We start from the raw sequence: 23,409 nt of genomic DNA, 5'->3' as shown, positions 1-23,409 counted from the left end.
GGCCAGAGGGCCTGGGGTCTGGGCATGTGGAAGAGGGAAGACTCAGAGGCCTGGAAGGAACCGAGAGCTCTGATTTAAGGAAGGGCTGAGGTGGAGGCAGGAACCTTCTCCGCCAGGGCTTGAGGGGCCTCCCTTTCCCCGCCTGTCTTCCCACCTGGACAGAGCAGAGCCCTTGATGTCCAGAAGGTCTGGGTGTGCTGATGTCCATCCTAAGTCCAGGGCAGAAGCTCCGTCCAGGGCAGGTCCAGGCTTCAAGTGGCCAAGTCCTCCTTCCTGGCCTGCCAATTTCTCTGTATCTCCAAAGGAGGTGCCAAGGGGAACAGAAGCCCTAGAAAGAGGTGTCCAGAAAGCCTCTGGAAGAAGCTGGCCCAGCCAGTAGATGTTGGAGGTGAAGTGAGAGGTGGAAAGGAAAGTTCCAGGCAGGGACTGTGCAGAGGCTGGGGGATGGGCTCCAGGGCAGAACAAGGAGGTTTGTCAGAACCTGGGGTGCTTTGAAAATCAGGGGCCTGGAGCTCAGCCAACCGGGGCTGCCCTGGGCAGACGGTTGCCTGGGAGACAACGGGGCCTCCACTCAGTACACCGCAGAGTGAAGGAAGGGCTCAAGACTCTGGACCTCGAGTGATGCTTCCCTGAGGCGCGGGAGTAGGGATGAAGGACGCCCACACGGGCGGGGGCTTTGGGTCCTCCTAGGCCTCAGTGTGCCTAAGGGTTGGCAAGGGGCTTGCTACCGCCACAGGGCTACATGTTCTGAGGTGTCACAGGTACTTTGTCTCGCAGAGTTTGTTCCTATGAGGCTGGCTGGTTTCTGTAATGCGGCTCTTGTTTTCTTTTGACTCTGATGGAACTTTGTAGAAAGTCCTCACTCAGGCAAGCATTTGGTACACTGCTGAGGAACTTGGCAGCTTGGTCACAGTGTTCTGCCTTCACCTGCCACTCATCAAAGGTGTGAGGCCTTGTAGACACCCTGTGCCCTTCTTGCTCCAACTCCTCATCTTTGGCTCCCCTGCTACCTGGCTCTGCACTAGCCCTAGTGGCCTATTTATTTACAAGTTACTGTGGTGCTGGGCTACAATCCAGAATCCTCCAACAGGGGGAGCTGTGGTGCGTATTGCCTTCCCACAGCAGAGGAAGGTGGAAGGATGTGCCCCCCCCCCCACATTCTTTGCTCCTTTTGCTTTCTCTAGGTGTATGATGAACTACAGGCCTCGACTTCATCTCAGCAAGGGACCCTGGAGACCCTGGGAGCAGAGGGACTTCAGATAGGTCTGCTGATGACGGTCTGCTAGTCCAGGCTGGCTGCACCCAAATCCCAGAGAGTCCCCATCCCTCTAGGATGGCTCCCCCGCTGGATAGCACCATTGGTCCAGTTTCATTGCCCGAGGACCCAGGGCCTGATCTGGACAGCAGATGGCTTTTCCTGAATGCCAACGTTCTGCCTGTGGGTGAGTAAGGCCTCATTCATGCCTGGTACTTTTCCTGCTGAGTGACTCTGTCCTCTAGGCCCAGGGGATAATGTGAATCCTATGACGTCACCTAGGGAGGAGTGTGCCAGCTTCCCCAAAACAGGGGTTCTCCCACATCTGGGAAGCCCAGCACACAGTGCAAAGGCAGCTAATATATACTGATCCTACACATGAGCAAATTCTATCTGGCTGGACACAGTGAACTGTATGGCTTCCCTGGAACAGACATTAGCTCCTGGGGGCCAGCTGTCAGAACAGCACAGGTATGTGATGTGGGAGGCTTCCAGGCCAAGGTTCTAAAGGAGTGCAGGGGACTCTCTGCTCCTCCGCCTCTGCCTATGGTATGCGCGTGCCTGTATGTGCCACACGTGTTCACACCACACACCCTGTCGCCCATGGAGCGAGCTCTAGCTTGTTAATCCCACATTCTCCAGATGTGCCTGGACAGGCCTCCCCACCTGAGGGTGGGGATCTGTCTGCTCAGCTGTGCAAAGTCCCTGCTGGGCTTTGGCCCTGATTCCTGCTCTATCTGAAATGGACACCAGGAGAGGGGGTGGCTAGTTGGAGGGAGAGAGGTGAATGGAGGCCTAACAGACCCCAGAGTTCCTCCTAAGGCCCTGACCCCAGGCAGGGGCCTTATAGGGCGGCCTGAGTTCTTAGGTGCAGAAACAGTCCCAGGAAGAAGGCCTCTGCTTCCTGGCTCTGTCTTGTGGTCTCCACCCTGGTCACTGAGTGCCCCACAGCCCCTTCCCATGCCTGGTTTGCAGATCTTGTGCTAGATCTAGACCTAGTCTGCAGGCAGAGGCTCCTAGTCTGGCCTGAAGGTCTTTTTGGAGGGCTTTCTGAAGCAGCCCCATGGATCAATGGGAAGTTGCCAAGCTGAGTGGGTAAGGCATAAATGGTACTTAGAATATTAGCTATGTGTGGTTTGTTCTTAGTTTAAAGTGGGTCTTTCTGGCTAAGGCTAGCTCAGCTCACCCTCACCGCCGCCCCCCCCCCCCCCCCCCCCGCCTTGTATGTGTGTGTGTGTGTGTGTGTGTGTGTGAGAGAGAGAGAGAGAGAGAGAGAGAGAGAGAGAGAGAGAGAGAGAGAGAGAGAGAGAGAGAGAGAAGGGGGAGAGAAGGGGGGAGGGGGAGGGAGAGGTTGTTAACCAGGTGCATCAGCTGAGTGTACTTGGAGTCTGTTCTGGGGCTGGTCCTGGCCCATTGTGTTTTGGATCCTGGGTCAGGTAGCTTGGACAATGCCCAGCCATAGTTGGCTGTTACCACTCTGCTGAATCTTGACCTCTTGGCTCTTGCAACCCATAAGGAGTTATGCCTCATTTTCTGACAAGGTAGTAAGGCTTCTATGATGCTGGGGCTGGGACCAGGGCAGATGGACAATGTAAGGCTAAAACTAAGGGCTATGAACAGTGGGACAATGCTGAATGCCCTTCATGGCCAACATTTCTCCCATCCAGTCTGTCCTATCCCACTTCTGGTGTATCCGTGGTAACAGGTTTCATTTAGAGCAATTCAGTCCACAGGCTGAGGGATGGGGGTGCATAAAAACTACTGTCTTGTAGGCCAAGCCAGAGGCTTGCAGTGTTGAGGTGTGGCACCAGCTTCCCATGGCCATGGTCCCAAGGCATAGGGGTACAGCAGGAGTTCTGAGGCTGTTCAGTCCCAGGCTGGGCCCATTCAAGTTCCGATTGAGCACACCTTAGGCTCTGTGAGCAGCTGCCCCCTAGTTCCTGCATCACTTCTTCCTCCCATGCCACTAGGGTCATGGTGAAAATCAGAACTTGGGAGTGATCAGTGGGAGAGACACCATGACACTCCTAGAAGGGAGAGTTCCTAGTTTACCTGCTGGGAAACTGTCTTGGCAGCCAGCTGGAGAGGTGCAGTCCTGCAGACTGAACCAGAGAGGTTGCAGCAGCTGCTACCTCTGCTTCTGGGGCTTTAGGCAAAGGTCTTGTTTCTCTTCCAATGCAGATGGGGTTGAGATGGGAGACCCCAAAGGTCTGTCACTCACCTTCCTGTGGCCAGCTCTGCAGTTTTTCAGTAGGTAGGTCCACTGAGGTATGAGGGGAGTATTTGGAGTGACCCAGTATTGAGTCAGTGATGCTGAGGGAGCTCCTGCTTCCACCTAGAACCCAGCTACAGCTGTTTACATGCTCAGGTGTTGATGAAAGGAAAGAGCCCTCAGAGACAGTCTGTCTACTGCTAACCCAGGTGCACATAGCTGGGTTTCTACTTCATTTGAGGAGAGAAGACCCAGCTGATCCAGCAAAGGGGTTGGCTTGCAGAGTGATTGAAGTTGGGATGCTCTCCAGGGATAGGTGTGTGTGTGTGTGTGTGTGTGTGTGTGTCCGTGTCCCAGGAATGCTTACCAACTCCCAACTATCACCTGGCGGTGCCAGGGAAATGAGACCCTGGGATCCAGGGAAATGAGACCCTGGCCATCAGGGATGCAGGCCAGCTGGAGCATGTATCCCTGTGTCCGTCTGTCTCCCCGTGGTGGCTGAGCCCAGGCTGTGAGGCTGGGGTGGGGAGAAGCACAAGTGTCTGCACACAGGATGTGTACCCCAGGGGGCTTTCCCACTTCAAAGAGTGCTCAGATCCCAGCTCTCTCCCCACCCCTGGGACTTCTCCAGTGCTGTGTCAGCCTTTCATGTATTTTTTTTCCTGGCTATGAAAGCAAGTCTGGCTCAGAGGAGCTGCTCTGGAAAGTACAATGTAAACTATAAAGAAGCAAGTGAGACTCACTGACACCATCCACATCTCTTTTAAGAGTTTTGTGTGGGGGCTAGGTGAATCTCTGTGAGTTTGAGGCCAGCCTGGTCTACAAAGTGAGTTCCAGGACAGGCTCCAAAAGCAACACAGAGAAACCCTGTCTTGGAAAAAAAAAAAAGAGTTTTGTGTATGGATTTCTGACTATGGCCTGGTGGAGTTTTATGGCTGCCTATTTCTCCCACATCAGTTCAACTGGATTTTCAGTGTGAACACATTCTAGAACTCAGGACACAGTGTTTTATTTTTTCCCCATCTTAGAGCTTTCTCCTGGAGCTCAGTTGTGTGTGTGTGTGTTCTGTATATGTTCGTGTGTGCACATATGTGTGTGTGTGTGTGTGTGTGTGTGTGTGTGTGTAGTCCAGGGATTGGCTTCAGTGTCAGATTGAAGAATCAGTCACTTTCCATCTTATTCTTTGAGATGGGGGTCTATCACTTGCTATGATGGCTGGCCAGTGAGCTTCTGGGCTCTGCCCGTCTTCACCTCCCTCATTCTGGGATTGTGGTCGTATGCTGTAGACCCTGCCTTTTTATGTGGATGATGAACTTCTGAACTCAGGTCCTCATGCATGGCAAGTGCTTTGCCAAGTGAGTCATTTCCCTAGTGCCCCCCCTTTTAAAGTATACTAGACAAATGCTCTACCACTGAGCTACACCCTTATAATTTTTATTATTTTTATTTTGAGACAGGGTCTCACTGAGTTGCCCAGGCTGTCCTTAAATGCTACCTGTAGCCCAAGCAGGAGGTCTTGAGCTCAAGATCCTTCTTCCTCAGTCTCCTGAGTCTCAGGACCCTGGATTTTAATGGCTGCCTTCTGCACCCATGGGTTATCACCTAGTATCTAGCACATTTTGAAGGGAAGCTACCACCAGTGTTGCTGCAGGGGAGTCTTGCAGCTTGTCCAGCTTGGAAATCCGTTTCCAGGAGGATGTGGATATGAGGAAGCATTTGATCTCCTCCAGGTTCTTTGAAGCTGCCACCTTCAGCTTGCTGAGCAACCGGAGCAGGAGCCTGGCTGTGAGTAGTGCCAGTGAAGGTCGGTGGTGGCCTGGCCTGGTCTGGAGTCTGTAGGGTGCCCCAGTGCCCTTTCAGCATTAGCCTCGCATGGTGCAGAAGCAGAGTCTTTTCTTTTTATACAAAATTCACATCTGTTTGTCTGTCTACATGTGTGAGCATGTAGCATGGGTGTGGATGTGAGAGGACACCTTTCAGGAGTCAGTTCTTTCCTTCCATCATGTAGGTCCTAGGGACTGAACTCAGCCTGTCAGGCTTAGCAGTAAGCATCTTTAACTTCTGGACCATCTCACTGGCCCTAGAACCTTTTCTAGAAGGTTGTAGGGTGCATGGACTCTCCTCTAGGACATCTGTGACTAGGAAAGTGGCCTAATAGCAGCTGCTTAGGAGCTCCCTGAGGTTGGAGGTGTGTGTGAGTTGGGGGTGGTAGGTGGGGAAACTCTTGGCAAGAGGACCTGGAGCTGCTGTGGGATTCTGTGGGAGCAGCTGCTGGCCACTGGAGCCCAGGTGCAGAACTTCCCCCTTCTGATCTAAAGTGATTGGTTGGTGGACCCGGCTACCCTTCTAAGGACAGGAGACTGGGATTCAGAGGAGGCTGCTGAAAAAGGGTTGGTGGCAGAGGAGATTATAAGCCATTTAAGGAGCTGAGGCTCAGAGCCACCATTGCAGGAAGCCTGAGGCATCCTGGCAAGGCTCCAACCCTGGGTGGACTCAATGGGATACCTGACCAGATGAGTTGAGTACTAGCTGGACACCTGAGACTTTCACTTTCAGAGTCTCTCCCTGTGGCTGGGCTGAGCCTTGTCCCTGGGAGGAGGGAGGGTTCCTAACATGCTAGATTGGCACGTGTGGCCGAGTACTGGACTATTCTTGTCCCCCTCTCTCTGGCACTGGGCTGAGCGTGTGCAGGGGACCCCCTCTCATCCCAGTTTCTCCTGTTATCTACAAAAGACAATGGGCTGGATTTCAGAGGTAGGTGCAGGTCTACAGAGAGAGCAAGGTGTAGGCAGAGTGGTCAAGTCCAGCTAGAGTGTCTGGGTCTGAGAGATCTCTGAGGAGGGTTTTCCTAGGCTGCTACCAGAAGCACCGTGGGGGAGTTCTGGGTGGAGGTGCACCTCTTTGGACAGAGAAGGAGCAAGAGGGACATGAAGTCCTGCTTAGCCTACTTCAGCTCTGTTCTCAAGAGTGGGGACATAGCTTGGCTGGGCTCTCTCTTCTGCTGAGATAGCTCTATGGGCCTGGTACACAGCTGATGCTAAATGGATACTGGTACAGGCTTATTAGCACATAAACAGTTGATCCCAGAAGGCAGGTAGTGTGGTCAGTGAGTAAAGACTTAATCTCTGGGTCAGGAATCTGTGGGTCCTGCTTTTTTGCCAGCCTCCCAAGGAGTGTTCAGGCAGTGGCTGGGGACCCCTATGTCTGGTTCAGAGTCCTGGTGGGTTGCCATCTCCTCTGAGCATGGAATTATGTTTTGGAGACTTAGGCTCTCCCCTACCCCTGGTGTTCCCTCACTTGCTTAGCTTCCATTCCAGCCCATTGCCAACTGGGTGTGGTCATGGCCACCTAAATGGCTCCACCTGAATGCCAAGCTCAATTTCAGCTCTCTCTGTCAGGAAATAGTACCTACTCCATCAGAGTCCTTAATCCGTGAGTAACCTTTCAGCCATGATATTCACCTGCCCCTGGGCTGCTTCTCCGTGCCTTAGGCTCCATCCATATTTCCTATCTCTCCAGCTTCTGCCCCATCTGAACAGCCCTCAGGTCATGCTCTCTAGCTGAGCAGGGGCTGGTGATCACACTGCCTGCTTCCTTTCCCAACCCACAGACACACACGAACATACACATGAACATGCAGGATGTTACACACACACAATGAACTCACAACACACACATGTGCATGGCCATCCACCCATCTGTCTTGGAGTTCACCTGCCAACAAACATCTCCTCACCTGGGCAGCTAAGGATCTCACTGACTAGCCCCTTCCTGCCTCTCTAGCCTCCCTCTGGCCCCTGCTCTGTTCCACCACCCACACTAAGCCATCATACCCTACCTGTGTCAAGAACCCCGTGCTGGGCGTCCAGGTCCCCTAGAATCTCCTATTACGACTTGGTTGCACGCTTACTTCACACAGATCATTGGGCAGAGGCCCCTCTAGGCAGAGTCACAGCGATTGTCAGCCGTGTGCCTTGGACATGTTCAGAGAACACTTATGTCCAGTTGTAGAATAGAAAGTGATCCTGTGAATGAATGATTAGCGTAGTGGGGGTGGTGGTGCTGCAGTGATGGGGATGCATACACTAAACCTGGGCTTGGTCTGGGGTGAGACGAAAGGGACAGGGTAAGTGTTCTGGTTATCAATACTGTGCTCACTAGTGGCTCCTGGAGACAGCTCTGTGAGGCTGGGAGACATGGGGTTATTGGTAAGTCCTGGGACAGGTCTTTTCAGAGACCTTCTCTTGTGCCCTTCTCTGGTCCCCAGCTCCACATAGGCAAGCAGGGGTGTATGCATATGACCCTGAGGTGTTTTTTTTCCCCCAAATTGTCCTAGGGTCATGTAGGCTGGGAGAAGCCCACCTCTATCATCTACCCACCACCCTCCCACCTTCCACTAGAGCTAGAGGGGCCTGATGTCTCTAATTTCAGGAGCACCTTCCTGTAGGTCCCAGGGCGTAGAGGAGCTTAGTGGGCTTGCCTTGGAGGACTGCCAGCATGGAATTCTGTTTGCCTGTCTAGCCTGGGGTTGTTCCTTGCTCAGGGCTGCTTACCAGGGATGGCCAGGGGTCTAGGATGACTCTGGCACACAGAGGGCCCTGCCCAAGTTCACAGGGGCCCTATCCTGGAAGACCTAGATTTAAGTATTGCAGCCTGTCAAAGGAAGGGGCTGTTTGAGACAGGGTCCCAGTTTTCAGGCACCCTGAGCAAATGACTTCCTTTCTAGGTGTCTCAGTTTCCTTCTTACAGAAAATGTGTTGCCGGGAGCCAATGAGATACCTAAGGGCCAGCAGCATCCACAGAGATACCTCTGAGCCTCCCAGTGTGCCCTCACCCCTTCTTATTGACACCAGCTCAACACAACAAAGTGTTTGGAGGCCTTGCCCTGAGCCAGAGGCCAGGTCACCTCCCCATCTCCATAGTGCTGGCCAGGCCAGGACTTCCCTTCCTGGGTGCCAGACCTTGGGACTTGTGTGTGGGAAGCAAAAGCCAGTAGGGATAGAGCCAATCCTGCACGTTATCTTGATTTCTGATTGAGAACGGGACGTCTTAAGACCAGATGCTGGTAGAAAATGAAACACACACTTTCTAAATTTAGGCAGTTGAGAATTGCACATTTACCCAATTAGACGCATTGATTGGTGAGCGTGCGCTTCTGTCTCCACAGTGCCCTGGCTGTGCCTCTTACTGTCTCTCTGTGAGCATCCTTGCGGGCCTGTGTGTCCATGGTGGTGACCACTGGCTGCAGTCTTGGCCTCTAAGCTGTGCTCCTGCCTTGAGCCATCTGTCACACCTAGAGCTGGACCCTGCCATCAGCAGGGAAGTGTCTCAGGGTGAGGTAGTGGGGCCAACCCTAGGTGGATTCTTTTCCACCAAGGTGGAACAATACTTGAAGGTCCCCCCAAGCCAGGTCTGTTGAGTGTGCATGGGAACAATGGGCATATGGCTTCTCACCTACAAGGAATTCACATTTTTACAAGGAAAAGTGACTTAAAACAATGACAAGGCCATGTCCTGGGTCCCTGTGAAGGACAAGACAACCGGAGAGGCTTCCCATGTTTGGGAAACAGGCAGAAAGGATGGGGCATAAGAAGCAGGAGAAGCCTCTGTGACACAGCTTGGAGGGAAAGGATGTGTGATGTAGTCAGTGCCCCAACAGCCCAGTGGGTATTTTGGTGAGATTAGCAGGCCTGACTGGGGATGAGAGTGAGTGCTGTATTAGACCTCAGGCAAGAAGGCTTACTGGGACACTCGGCCTTGGGAGACTCTTGTGTTTCAGATAGTGGTGGTCTAGGGGGCAGGCTGTCTACTCTGGATGCTAGAATTACATCAAGAGCACCTTGCCATCACAGTATGTGCATGTACCTGCCACACCCTGTGTGTGTGTGTGTGTGTGTGTGTGTGTGTGTGTGTGTGCGCGCGCGTGCGCGCACACACAAGAGCACACATGCACACTTGCACAAACATGCGTGCCAGGGATCCTGCTTCTAGGGACTGGTATCATCAGTCCAGGAGGGACCTTCTCCCACTCCAGACAAAGCCATCACTGTCTGGGAAAGGTGTGTAAGTGGGCATGATCTGGAAGGTACTGCCTATTCCGTGTCCAAAAAATAGAGGGAGTTGGTCTGTACCCAGCTCTGGGGGTCTCTAAGCTTGGACAGGAGTGCCTGGGACTATCACGCTGAGAAGAGTCCTTTGGAGTGCCTGGACAAAGCACGAAAGGAAGCCCAGGACTAGTGCGGTAGTGGGGTGGCTGCCTGGCCAATACTGTTACAAAGTTGCAGAAGCCAAGAAACACGGGCACCACAGGTGCGCTCACGGAATGCTCCGCGGTTTCTCAGCAGGAATCTCATCCTGGCCTATGTTTGGCTCCTGTCGGCACCTGGCATGTACTAGAAAGATCTGCTTGGGCAGGAGGCTGAGACTCAGGCACTCTTCCAGCTCTGAGAGCCTCTGGTTTCTTCTCATTCACTCACACTTTATTTTATTTTAATTGTGTGTGTTCATGTGAGTGCAAGTACCTGTGGGGGCCAGATTAAGATGTTGGATCCCCTGGTGTTAGAGGTACAGGCAGTTATGAGTTGTCTGATGTAGGTGTTGGGAATCAGATCCTTTTCAAGAGCAGCATTTGCACTTAACTGCTGAGCCCTCTTCCTAGCATTTCATGCACGCTTCAGTGCTCTTTTATACTCTTCTGGAGACTGGGGTCCTGAGAAAGCTCATGCTGTCAGGATGGGAGTGTGTGGTTCAGGCTTGGGCATTACTGTGCCCTATGGAAGTGGGAGGAGAGAGAAATTGCTGGAGATTGCATTCCAGAAAAGGAGGCAGGTGGAGTTTGGGGGAATATGTGTGTCTGTGTGGCCATGGCAGGAGAAGTACAGGGTTGGTACCACAGGCCCCTGGAAAGAAGTTCTAATAATGTCTCCACAGCATGGCTAAAGCAGCTGCTGCTCCCGGAGCAAGGCTCTGGTCATCTGTCTCATGGTGATGATGTATGACATGACAGGAGTTAGTGGCTGTGGTAGGAATGCCTGGGGCTACTTACCCTGGGCAGAAACTGAGCACACCCAGCTTCAGCCAGATGAGGCATTCCAGAAGGTGTTTAATAGAGCTTCAACTGCTGGCTCTGAGGGGTTGGCAAGCCTAGAAAGCAGAGTGTCTTGGGGTTCAGCTGTGACACAGGTGTGATGTGTCATCTCTCATGAGTCAGCTTTGGTCCCAGGATCTATGGCAGAGCTAAGGCATCAATGGGTGGCTTGAGGAGAGCCAAGGATCTGTAGAGGACAGGGGGTTTGCATTAGGGGAAGCAAAGGCCCTGGGCATCTCATGGATCTGTAGGTGTCACTAGACCAAGGCCAGTGAGTGGAGAAGATCTGGCCTGGGACAAAAAGAACAGGTAGTATTTGTCTCAAAGGACACCCTTCCATATAGCTTCCCTGCACCTTGCCTCATCCTGGCTTAGAAACCTGCTCCCAGTATGCAGAGATGGGCCTCACCCCAGATTCAGTTTTTCTTCTGTTGGGTGACATTCAGGGTTCCAGTCTCCTCATTGGGTCATACACCCTTCTTTGGCTAAGATTTTCCATCCCATTCTGAACTGCCCAGGCCGGACCATAAAAAGCAGAGTCCAGGACCCCACTTGGTATGGAAACAGCACATATGGAGTGAGTGCTGTGGTTCCTCAGCAGTCTGGGTCTGGAGGGGTTTGCTGGCAGGGATGGGACCCTGTCTGGGTCATAGTTGGCAAGGTGGGCTGACCAGAAAGTTGTTTTTCAGCCCCAAGCCAAAGCACACCCAGGAGGGGGCCAAGGACTCTGTGGACACAGGTGTGAGTGGGACATTTTCTCTTGGCCTTTCCCCCTCTGCCTCTCCATCCCTGCTTGCTACAGATGGGGTGGGGGATGGGGGGTGGAGGATGGGGGTGAGATGGGGGAGCAGAGAGGAAGAAAAGAGCTAGGGGCTACTGAGAAGCCTAATTTGGCAAGGAGGTGCCAAGATGGTCCCCAGGATCCAGGGCCTGCCTGTGACAACCTCCAGGACCTGGAACAGCAGGAAGGGGCTTTGTGGGAGGCCAGGGGCTGGCCAGGGCGAGTCCAGCAGCTCCCATCCTGGTCCTTTCTCCAGGCGTGAGCAGTGGTTTCCAAGACAGCAGCACCAAGCCCCCTCCCACTCTGACCCAGAAACACTTCTCCAGAAGGAAGCTAAGGGATGCTCCTATCCAGCTCTTAGGGCTGAGCTTTTGCCCTTTTCCGCTGGTCTCAGGACTTTCAGCGCACTGCATGTGCTCCCTGACATCTTGGTTGGGGAGAGGTGACCCAGACCCTTCTCTCCAAGCACCTGGGGCGGAATGGGGGGCGGAGAGCAATGACCTCCGGTTCAGTGCTTTGCTTTGGCTGCCTGGAGCAGCCTCCAGAAGGGGGAAGCGCTCTCGGCCCCGCCCCCTCCTGATCCAAGGCTCCGGCCACGCAGAGGCAAGGGGGAGGCTGCGGGTGCATCTTCACAGAAAGAGTACTTTGGTTGCCACGGGTGCGGGCCGGGTGCTGGCCCCGCTGTCCGCCCTGCGCCCAGTCTCTGTGCGTTGCGCTTACCCGAGGTTCCACGTTGCGCCCCGCTCTACGCGCAGCCGGCTCCCCCCCGCCCGACCCCCTCCCAGCGTGGGGCGGGCAGGGGGTGTGGTGCGGGCGGCACGAGTGACAGCGCGCTCCTCGCGCGGCGCCTCCACGGGGCTCAGTGTCACAGCGCCCGAATGCGCTGCGCGCACAGCCCTCCGCGGGCCACCAGCCCTGGCGAAGGGATGCCCTGGGAACCTTAGCCTGAGTCAGAACCCAGCCACTGACCACCGGAGTCCGCGCCCTCGTTGCCACCTCGCTGCTGTCAACGCGGAGACAATGGACGCGGGAGCCGCCCCGCAGAAGCACAGTAGGTGCCGCTCCTGTTGCTGCAGACACCGGGCTGGGGCGGGTAGACGCGCGGGGGCGCCGCTGCTCCTGGCCCCGTTCAGAGCTGCGCCCGGGGAGGGGGGACTTGCGTTTCCAGAGCTGCATGCGGGACTCAGATGCTTCTCTTCTCCATTTGGGCACCAGTGCTCAGGTGGGATCACAGCAGGACAGGCAGAGAGGTCCAAGGCTCTCTAGGTGGCCTCAGGTACTGGATGAGGGATCAGAGCGCCACCCCCTGCAAACTTTCCTCCCCAGGTTTCAGGACGATGTCTTACTGGGGCTGTAATTCTGTGTGGAAGCTGACCCCTGCTGGGGTGGGGGTGGGGACGCCCCTACTTCCTACTCAGTGGTGCAGCAGGGCCACTGCCATGTGAGTCTACCAGAAGTGCTGGGTGGACAGCTGCAGCGTAGTCGAACACATCACACATCTGCACCGGCCCTGCCCCCAGCCTTGGACGCTGAGGGGCCAGGTGGGAACCACATAACCCTGTAGGGCGGTGTGGGGAAATAGTTCAAGTATCCACTGTGTGTGGTGATTCCTGGGGCTCTGGGCCTTCAAGTCCTTCTAGGGCATCCTGTAAGGGATGGAGTACTTCTAGAACTATCAAAAGGGAGATGCCAAAGAAATAGGAGGCCTCCTCTCCCCTCACCTCTTTTCCTCTCCTCTCTTCTCCCCTCCCTCCCTCTTCCCTTCTTTCTTCTCTTCTTCACTTCCAGTCTCTCTCTGTGCTCCCTGGTGACAACTGAGGCATACGAAGTGATCATAGACTCCATGACATATGGGGCCTTTCTTCTGTGATCTTCTTGGTGCCTCACCATGAAGAAGTACCAGTGTGCCCCTTGTTCCCTAATACCCTGGGTTCCAGAGGTAGTGCTTACTATTCTCATGCCTGGGCCACAGTACTGGAAACATCCATCCAGGGATGCCCACTGGTGTCCTGCCAGGACCCCTGAACAAAGCAAGGCCCAACTTAAGAGCTGCAGCTGCGGAGGGTAGTCTGGGCACCATGGACAGGAGCAGGTCAGAGGTCAAGCCTGCCTTCTGACCTGTTAGTGGGTCAGGAGCTGGTCTGTACATCTCTCCCCTCCTGAGGGCCCTGGCCCAATTGGCCCCATCATATTACCTCTGCACTTACTCCACAGCCACGTTCTTTGCAAGTCCCCATGAGAAGGGCTGGCTGTAGATAGAATGAGAGATTCCTGTGGCAGCTAGCATGTGCCATTGGCTTACCTGGGGAGTCCTACAGTCCCTTTCCCTCAGGCTCAGCTTCTTGGGGTCCTTGTCCAATGTAAGATGACAGCTGACCCCGAGACTCTTGGAACAGGAGAGACTGGAGTTGGCCTGATAGTAGCTCGACACTGTGTGCTGTTTGGAGCTCCAGAGGTTGGTAGCCTTGATGCCTGGGACCCTTCCCATCTAGGAAGCTGAGTAAGCCTGAGACTGAAGCAGGCTTGCTCTCTCATCCAGCCAGACTGATACGATACACTGCCATTGGGTAACAGCCAGGTGTGGGGTCCAGAAAGTGTTTAGTTGTGATGGTGGGTTCTCCACTGGGTAACCCTTCAGCTAGGCCCGTGGGCCCTGGGCCCCCTGCAGGTCTTGCTGCTTACAAGTGAGAGAGCCCCACCTGCGGACCCTCCTAGGGATAGGAAGCCCTAGTGCCTGAGGCTCTCAGTCCTGCCACCAATAGTTCAGGTTACATAATCCCCCACCCCACACATGGCTTGCTGTAATCGGCAGCAGCCAGGTTTGACAATATGAGTTGTAATTGGATTTTAATTTTTAATGCCTGCAATAGATGAAGAGCTATGGGCCAATTTGTATAGACTCAGTTACTCTGCGCCTAACAGGACTACTTCATTAGCTGCCAACTATTGCACCCACCCTGCCTCCTGCTCCAGGGAGGGGTGATGAGCCAGTGCCCGAAGGCAGCCTGCCACCTGCTGCAGTGGAGAGACTGCTCAGTGAATGGGCTACTCCTGGGCTTCAGAGTGGGCTGAAGACCAGTGCAGAAGGTTCCCTCCTGCTGCCTCCACTCCTTCCGTATCACTGTAGCTCCCAGCTCACATGGGGCTCTGTCTGCTCTTGGCTGCCAGGAAAGGGGTTGTCATCTAGGGCCCAGGCACCAGTATGCCTAACCTAGGCTGCAGCTGCCTGCTTTTGGCCAGGGCTCTTGACCCCAGGGCCAAAAGGCACAGGTGTCTCTGGGATCCTCTGGACTCCCAAGTTACCCTGAGAGCTCTGAGTAGGGATGGGAGTCAGGACTGTAGCAGGTCTCCCAGGTGCTGGGGGCAGGGGAGCCACTAGGGGGGTGGCACATGGCCTCCACATAGACTGAGTCTTGAATAGAAGCATGGTCCTTTTCCAGTGGTTCCTCCCACCTCCCCAGCTGGAGGGGTCCCAGGGCGAGGCGCTCATCTGCGACCGCCCTTTAGATTATTCTTAGGTCTGTTGTGTAACAGGCAGCATCGCAGGCAGATGGAGGAAGGGCTCCTGGAGATGTCTCCAGTGGCAGCAGCTAGCCAGCCGGGAGTGAGCTTTTGTCCTTTCTGCCTGCCCAACACAAAGGGACAAAGGAGACTGCTTCTGCCGCCCAGTCCTGCCAAGAGCTGGCCATTCTGGAGAGGGGCTCAGAGTCACGGGGTTCCAGTGCCCCTTGGCCTCCCAGGGCTCCCTGGGTTGAAGGTGATCCTGACTTGGAGCTTTCTCAGACTCCTGCCTCTGTAGCCTTATATGGGCTCGTGTGTGTGTGTGTGTGTGTGTGTGTGTGTGTGTGTGTGTGTGTGTGTGTGTGTGTGTGTGTGCATGCACACATGCATATACCCTCCTCACAGACCAATTCTGAACAGGGGTCTGAGGAGGGAGTAGAGGTGTGCCCACCCTGGATTCAGAACTTCCTGCCCCTTGCTCTTGCTCTTTTCCCACCCCATTCTGTTCTCCCAGCAGCTTTCAAGCTTAATTCCAGGATCTCCACACCCACAGATTGGAGCAGGCTCCTCATACCTATTTTCTGAGCTCCTACTGGGTATCAGACCCCAGTGGGCAGGGCATGTCAGGAGGAGTCATGTCTGATGACAAGCAAGAGGGACTTTGGAGAGACTGACAGACAAACAAGACTATGGAGTGGACTCTTCACGCCGTCAGAGACTGCCGGAGAGCGCCGCATAGATCCCAGTTTATCTGCATCCTGTGGGCTCATGGCCTTCTTTACCTCATCTCTCCTCCTTACTAGATCCTCTGAGATACATATATCCTGGAACATATGTGCACATACACGGACGCATACATACATGAAGATGTGTATATAACTTATACATACATGCATAATCTGCACAGTTGCATAGACCTACTTCCAAGGCAGAGGCACCAGTCTGCCTGGGGATGGAGTGAACTGGCTGGCTTTTTTTTTTTTTTTTTTTAAATCAAGACAGGGTATCACTTTGTAGCTCAGGCTAGCCTTGAACTCCAGGCAATCTTCCTTCCTCAACCTCCCAAGTGCTGGGATTACAGGCATGTGCCACGCCACACACATGCTGGCTCTAGCTAGCTGAATTTCTTGAGGCTCATGTTCTCTCCTGAGACACTGCTGTGCATAAAGGGCATGAGAGAAAGGAACTGCAGGGGCTTGTAGCTCTGGGTCGCTAATCTATTTATGACCCGTAATTATAACTGATCTGCTGACCTTAGAGAACCTAGAATGCAGGGAACACTGGGGGATGGTGAAGGACAAGATTCTGAAATGTTCTTCTGCTTGGTGAGTGAGGGCCCAGGGAGGCCACTGACCTGAGCTCCTTGCCAGCACCTCTATCCTAGACTCTTCTTTTGTCATGGGCCAGCCTAGATCTGGACGGGGGTCACTTGCTGATCTGGCCCTCCCATGGGGCACCATCACATCTGGTAGTCGCTCTGTCTGTATGAGTTTCCCCCAAGCTGACACAGAGGTGAACCTTGGAGTCCTACAGGCAGCAGGGGGTGGGGGTGGGGTTGTTCTTTGCACTGATTACTCTAATCAGCTGTGAGAGCTAGGCAGGTCACCTAACCAGCTGAGTCCCCTTTTCCTCTGCAGTCATGTCTGCAGCCACCTGCTCCAGTGGTGCTTTAAGGAAGCACATGGTTCTGTGCTAGGCTGGGGAAGTCTCAGGGCCCTGTGGCCACTGGGACCCTCCTTCCCTACAGGAAAGCCTTCATGACAGCTAGCCTGTACTCTTCTTCCACGGACTCCCAGTTGTCCATCTCAGCGTGAGGGTTCTCACCTAGGTTGCTGTAACAAACTGCCACACACTGATGACTTATATTCGTAATGTACCCTCACTCAGTCCTGGAGGCCACAGGTCTGACATGTGGGTGGGGCCATGCTCCTTCTGAAGGCTCTGTGGGAAGGCCTTCCTGTCACCTTCGCGTGGCCGTGGATCTTCTTCGGCGTCCCAGCCTCCCCTGCGTCCTTGGCTTTCTGCCTTCCCCACTCTGTCTCTTGAACCTTCCCCTTCTGTGAGGCTCATTGCTCCTGGTGGGCGGTGCTGCCCATACTCTGGCCCCGTACAAGGAGGTGGAAGTGGCTGAGGCTCCTGAGCCTCTTGCCCTGCCCTGCCTTGCCCGTGGTCCCTGATGTTCCCCAGAACTCCATTCTTCCTGCCTTTGACATGTGAACAGGAGCCCATCAGGGGACCAGGATGGCTGCTGATACAGTGGACCCCCTGAGTAGCCACATGCTCAGGGTCACCACCTTAAGGTCCCCAGCTTAATGCAGTCACGCTTATGGGTTCTGGGGACACACATGTATCTTTGTCATCGTTCAGCCCACCTCAGTGGTCATGTTGTCTACCCTGGCATCTCCCTGCCTCAACATTGCTGAACCAGAATCAAGGGCACACATCTCCTGCTACTGAGTCCCACAGGCTCAGGACAGGACTGGTGCAGGTATGTGACATGCTGATGGTATGAACATGGCTATCTAGTTGGGGAAGTCCAGGTTCTCATCACCCTCATCTCTAATTGGGCTACCACTGTCTCCAGAAGCTACTAGGATAAGTGAAGAAAAGTCTGGGCTCTCCCAGATGTTCTTTTCTTTAGGTCTCCAATCAACATCTACTTTGACAGAGCAGGTTGGTCCCCTGGGCTGCCAGGTATACACACAGCATCTGTTTTTCCTGGGCAAGGTCATGCAGGCTGGGCAGTAGCTTTTCCAGGAAGATGGGGTAGGGCCCAGCAGGATAGAGACCACAAGCCTGGGACTGGACAGACAGGTTGGAGTTTGGTAAGCTCAGCCTTGGTGTCATCTCTTGTAAAGTGGGCCGACAGTAGCAGTATCTGATGTACAGAACTGCCCACATTATGGTCCTTGAACATGGGAGAAGGCAGTGGCTGAAGAATTTGTGCCTCTTACCCTGTCCTATCCCACCCCTGATCCTTGATGCTCCCCCCAGACTCAAATCTTTCCTGTAGAACAGTGGCCTTAGATGGCTGATCAGTAGCTGCAGGTACCTGTGGCATGCAAGCATGTGAACAGGAGAGTGGCATTGAACCAGGATGGATGCTGGTATATTGGGCCTCAGTTCCCTTGAGCTCAGCCCTAATATCCTGCCACTTATTGGGAAGAGTGAGGCTGTTGCTTTGTACACAGTATCTCAGCATCTCCACTGGGCTTTTCTGAAATACCCTGGAAGACATGTAACACCTCTTCAGCTGAGCTGTGTCCCCAGGGTTTGTTGAGGTAGACTGGTTGGGGCAGACAGCTCTTAGGGTGGTTATTCCATTGTCGTGACTGACCCTGGAGGAGTGGGTGGATTCGGTCTGCAATGGTGGCTGGAAGTTCTAGTTCTTCCTGAGATTTTTCAAGTGTTTCTCTCCCTTGCTGGTGGCCTTCCCCTACAGGGCAGCAGTCTGCTAGGCACCTCATTAATCAATCGTGGAACACCCCACTTTTCTAAGAGCTCTGGTCAGCTCCCCAAGCCTCTTGCACACAGTGAAGATGTACTGGTCTCCTGGGAGGCAAAGCAGACATGAAGGGGGTCAACTACCAAGCTGATGCTCCTGGTGTCTCTCCCTGTTGCAGTCCCCAGACCTACCATACTGTTCCTCTCCCAGACCCTCAGGCCAAGTCTTCCAAGACCAAGTTCAAGGTCCAGAGCAGGTGCAAGGATCTATTGCCCCCCTAGGCTGTTCCAAGCAGCTCTGACAGGCCCCTAGGGCTCCACAGGGTTTCTAAGGAGGCACAGGCTGGAACTTGCTTCCTTTGGGAAGCCTGGCTCCAGCGCTGCCCCAGGCTATAGTTACTTCTCACTTGCTAGAGGAATCAAGGAAAGTGCAGGCCAGCCTATTCCTGCTCCTGTTTGCCATCTCAGGAGAAGTACATGTTCCAGTGAGCCTCTGGACTGACCCTGTGGAGGGAATACAGGTGGGGTGGCCCAGGGGCCAGGTGATCTCTACTGTTCCTGGAGGGAGTCAGTTACCCAAGACTCAATTTTTCTCATCTGTAAGAAGGGTTTGGTACTGGCTGTGAAAGTGTATTAGAGAAGATGAAGAACCTGCTAGAAGACATGAGTGCTGCCAGTTCTGGGCTTCCTGGTTCCAGTGGAGGAGAAATTAGTTCCAGAAAGAAAACCTTCACTTGAGCCTTTTCCCTGGGGTCCATTGCTTGGATATTTAGCATACTACCACCACCACCACCCCGACCCCTGGAACATGATTTGAGATGAAGCTTAGATTGGTCTATATAGCAGGCAATGGACAGCCCTTGGGTATCCTGGATAGACTTTGGTCAGCTTCATGTTGTCAAGGTGCCAAGATACTGCCCAACCATCTCCACCCCAACCTCCAGGTGACAGCAAGCTGCTGGGGGTTTGTTCTAGGTCCTAACCTAGGGAGTCCTAGCTGTATGTGTCTTCCCCAACCCTGACAGTGATATGCAGTACCCTCCTCAAGGGATAAGACTTGCAGAGACAGATGAAAAATTACAGCCAAGAACATGGCTAATAAAGATAGATTGCAGGGCTGTGCCGATCAATGCCGGCCTTTGAGAAGCCTGGTTAGCTCCCAGCAGCTGGAGGTGACTTCACAGACCCCTGCTCTCAGAGTAAGGCCCTCCTGCCTGTTCCTTGTTCTTTCTTCCATCCCTAAGAAGTGGCACCAAGAGCCACTATTCACCCCATTCCATCACTGTAGATCACAGCCCTGCAAGGGACATGGCCTGGATGTGCCGTGGGCTCTCCAGATGCAGAGAAGGGATCGATAACCATCCCAGAACCTGCTACCTGTGGTTGACCTTGCCAGTGCCAGCCCTTCTGAGGGGTAAGGGGGATGGGCCTTATTCCCCTGAGTCCCACTGGGGCTGGACCATGATGTGCTCTTGGCCTCATCTTGGCTGATGATTCAGGCCCGAACTGCAGGGGAGGTACTGTCGTCTGCATGCTGGTACGGAAGTGTCTGTTCGCACACACACACACACACAAAAAAAAAACATTCTGAGCCCGGGATCTTTGTCATCTTTGGAAATGCCATGCCTGTTAAGTGAGGGCTGCGTTCTGCCACGGGCTGATGGGGTGGGAGATGAACAGAGCCTTCTGTCTGGGCACACAGCCTGGGGGTTCACCTGCTCCTATGGCAATCCTCTCAGGCAGTGGCAAGTGAATGGGATGCCTTCTCTAGGCTTCCTGGTTTTTTTGTTGGGTGGGGTGCTCCTGGGCATGGAGGCGGGGGTGGTGGGCAGTCTTTGCTGCACTGCCAAGCTGTTTGGAGTATTGCTCTACCATCCTCCAAAGTTATGGGGAGCCTCATATCCATCCAAGTTTACGGAAAGTAAAGGCTGGAGAGGAGCTGGGATGCACTGCTGAACTGAGGGCTGTGGACCCTCAGGGAGCAAGCCGGAGGAGACTCCCTAGGAGCTGCGGAGGTCCAGGTCCCTCCACCTGGGCCTTGCCCAGTGGGTGAGCAGCACTGTGGAAGTATTTCATCTCAGTTCAAAGGCAGCAGCTGTTGTCCCAGAGTGAGCCTGTGGAAAAGGGCTGTTGTGGTGGGGACTTGGAGTCCTTGATCCTGCCCCTTGCTGCCTGACCTACCCTACCTGCCCCCTGCTCCCGGCAGATCTTCAGGAGTGGAGCGGTGTGCGAGCAGTCGGAGGCTGGGACTGTAGTCTGAGACTGGGGCTAGAACTACAGCCAGAGAGGCTGGGGCTGGGACTGGGGCTTGGGCTACTACAGAAGGCTAGACCGCATCAGGAGACTAGGTAAGCTCTCCACTTGCCTCTTTGAGAGTAGGTATAAGAGAGCCACAGGCAGGCCTAGGGAGTGCCTCAGAAATTCATAGGGACAGAAGACTTGGTTGGAGCTCCTCCACCAAGGACTAGACATAAGCTTCTTGATGTTTGGCCCATCCAGTGCCTGCTAGTCCATATTGATTCTAGGAGGAAGGATGCTTGGCAGCTACTTTATCCAGCCTCCTAGGCTCTCATATGATCTTTCTTGGTCTCCAGTCTCATTCATAGCAATGCATAGTAAAGGCTATTACTTGGCTGGCCATGAGTTCCATGAGCCCTGAGAGGGCTTCCCTCAGGGGTCCTATCTGAGCTGTGCTGCCCAAGGGCAGGACCAGGGAAATAGCCCAGAGACCTTGCTGTTTTTCATTGCTCCCCTCCCCTAGATCCCAGCTGAGTGTTTCACAGCTGGCCACCCCATCCTGCTTTGGGCCACACCCACTCCCACCTCATATTATCTGACAACAACCTCCTGCTGGTCCTGTTCCTGAAAGGCAGTTGAAACAATTTGTCAAAACAAAGTCTAACAGGACCACCCCTAAACCTCACAGCACTAGAACTTCCTCTACCCAGGGCGTGGCCCGGGACCACCATGTTCCCCTGATGGTGCACACCCCTTCCTCATGCAGCAAGGAAGATGGAGATCATCTTACATATGTGTTTACAGCTGGTCCTGTCTTGGCCCCATCTCAATGATGAGGAACTTGAGTCTGGAGGGGGAAGGACTTGCTGGGGTCTCAAGACCCTGTGGAGGGTTGAACAAGAGTATGTATGTAGAGAGAATGTAGGCACTTACTGTGTGTTTTTCCCTTTGTGCCCGAAAGAAGAGCTGTGGGAACTGGGCATGCTGGAGAGGAAGTGACTCTGTCAAGGATGCCTCCCCGCCGCAGTGTCCAGAGCCAGCCCCTGTGGAGGGACATGGACCTCCTTCCTCTACCACCTCCCCTGTCCACTCCTCTGTCCCAGAGCTCTGCTCTCTCAGGAGAAAAGAGCCACACTCAGCTTCTGGATCCTGCTGTTGTTCTTTTTCTGGGGTCTGTGAAGAGCTTGGTACCCTTCGTCACTGTGTCTCCCAGCAGCAGACTCCATTGGTGGATCCAACTGGTCCAGCTCAACCAAGGCCAAGGGGTCATGACTTCCGGTGCCCCAAGATTGTGTCGAACAGCGGGGCAATGGCTGCTGCAAAGCCCTTGTTGTATTTCCCAGGTTTGAGGAGAGAGTTTGGGGTACCTGAGCCCTCAGCAGGGGGCTACCAGGTGTGTGATCGTGGGCTCTGACCAGTGCCCACCGACTAAGGCCCATGTTCCTGCTGCTGCAGGTCTGACGAGACCCCTGCTATGAAGCCTATCTCGTGATCCACCAGTTTCTGAGCAAGAGTTTTCAGGTCAGGCCTGTGGCCCACTTCCCAAGCAGTGGGGCTGTTGTTGACAGCAAAACTTCAGGGCAGCAGAGGTAGCTATGGCTTGGGTAGGTGAGGGGCAAATGCTAGCCTGTCAGCTTAAGGGCCCTTGGGGCTCACTTGAGGAAGGAACAATTCCGGAAAGGCAGGCTTCCGCAAGGTGAAGACAGCCTGTGCCATCCTGAGTGATACGCCCATGTCCACTGTCCGTTGACCTTTGCAGTCTTCATGGGCCAGCCATCCCTCTGGCCAGTGCCTACTGGTGAAGCCTGATGTCTGCCAGGCCCTCGGTAGATTTTGGAGACTTGGTGAGCAGGTGAGACCTGATTGCCAGTCTAGGTATCCTGTTATTAGACTACCATTTCCCACAAATGAAACTGGAAGGAGCTGTCTTGGCTACAGACCCAGCCAAGCATATCCTTCCTCCCTAACAGCTGTCAGTGTCCAGCTCTGCCCTGCTCTTCCTTCTTACCTTGCAGGACTGTTGGTGGACCCAGCAAGAGACTCAAGCTCGTGTGCCTGGACTTCTCTCCCATAAATTGTTAGGTTGGCATTCAGGATGCCCCAATGACCCCAATAGGGGGTCTTATGGCCTATTTAAAGCCCCTGGGGGACAAGTATGCTGCTCCCTACCTCCCAGGTACTTAGTCACGCCTCATGTGGTGTGGTGGCTGCCATCTGAAGTGGCTTGTAGAGGACCAAGACCATAGACCATCCTTTTCCAAGGGTTGAGACAGCACACCCTGAGTGCCCCGCCCCCATTACCAGACTGGGATAGTCTGAGGCCAACCCTGAGCTTTCCTGATAGAGCCCTGCTGTACCTTGGAGCTCCCTTGCAAAGGAGTCCCTGAGTCTGGGGAATGGCTCAAATAAGTTTCTCCAACAGCTCCCAGGACTCAGGAGAATTGGGCTTGTCACTTCCAGGCTATTGCCCTCCCCCAGCCCACTCAGTATCCTGACTCTTGCTCAGTGATTCTAGACAGGGGCCTATCTTTGAAGACTGTTGGCCTGTCCCTGTGCCTAACTTGGATCTGTGCTTATTGACAATGTTGGTGTGACAAAGTGGCTTTAGGTTCCTGGGTGCCATATGTCTTGTCACGAGTAGGGAGTGTGCTCTAAGAGCCTGCTGTTCAGACTGGAGTGCACAGCCACATGGGTTTCAAGTAGGGAAACTGAGGGCAAGAGAGGGAGGTCATATATTGGCTCCTTTCCACAGCTTCTATGGGTCCAGCTCCCAGGACGTTTAACTGTGGGGGCAGACTGTGTTCCTTCCTGCTGTTCACATCTGTGTGCCGTCACTGTGTGCAATGCCCTGGGGCCAGCCTGCCCAGGTCCTCCTGGTGTAGGAGTTAAGG

At 54.1% G+C, this 23,409-nt stretch overlaps 1 protein-coding gene across 4 annotated transcripts in view; it reads left to right on the top strand.

Annotated features, from left to right (window-relative positions):
- The window catches only part of Plch2 (phospholipase C eta 2), a 78,092-nt gene that overhangs the window by 7,967 nt on the left and 46,716 nt on the right, over positions 1–23,409 (top strand). For 3 of the 4 annotated variants that reach the window (XM_076565806.1, XM_042272268.2, XM_042272267.2), the window contains exon 2: positions 1,185–1,442. In XM_076565806.1, the coding sequence (XP_076421921.1) occupies positions 1,334–1,442 (109 nt within the window). In that variant the 5' untranslated portion in view covers positions 1,185–1,333. Of the gene's footprint in view, positions 1–1,184; positions 1,443–11,950; positions 12,387–23,409 lie in introns of those variants that run through there. The other variant, XM_015986028.3, reaches the window with a different exon arrangement.

The sequence above is a fragment of the Peromyscus maniculatus genome, chromosome 2, assembly GCF_049852395.1.
Source record: "Peromyscus maniculatus bairdii isolate BWxNUB_F1_BW_parent chromosome 2, HU_Pman_BW_mat_3.1, whole genome shotgun sequence".
NCBI classification, from domain to species: Eukaryota; Metazoa; Chordata; class Mammalia; order Rodentia; family Cricetidae; genus Peromyscus; species Peromyscus maniculatus.
This window is presented reverse-complemented; position numbering and strand designations above follow the sequence as displayed.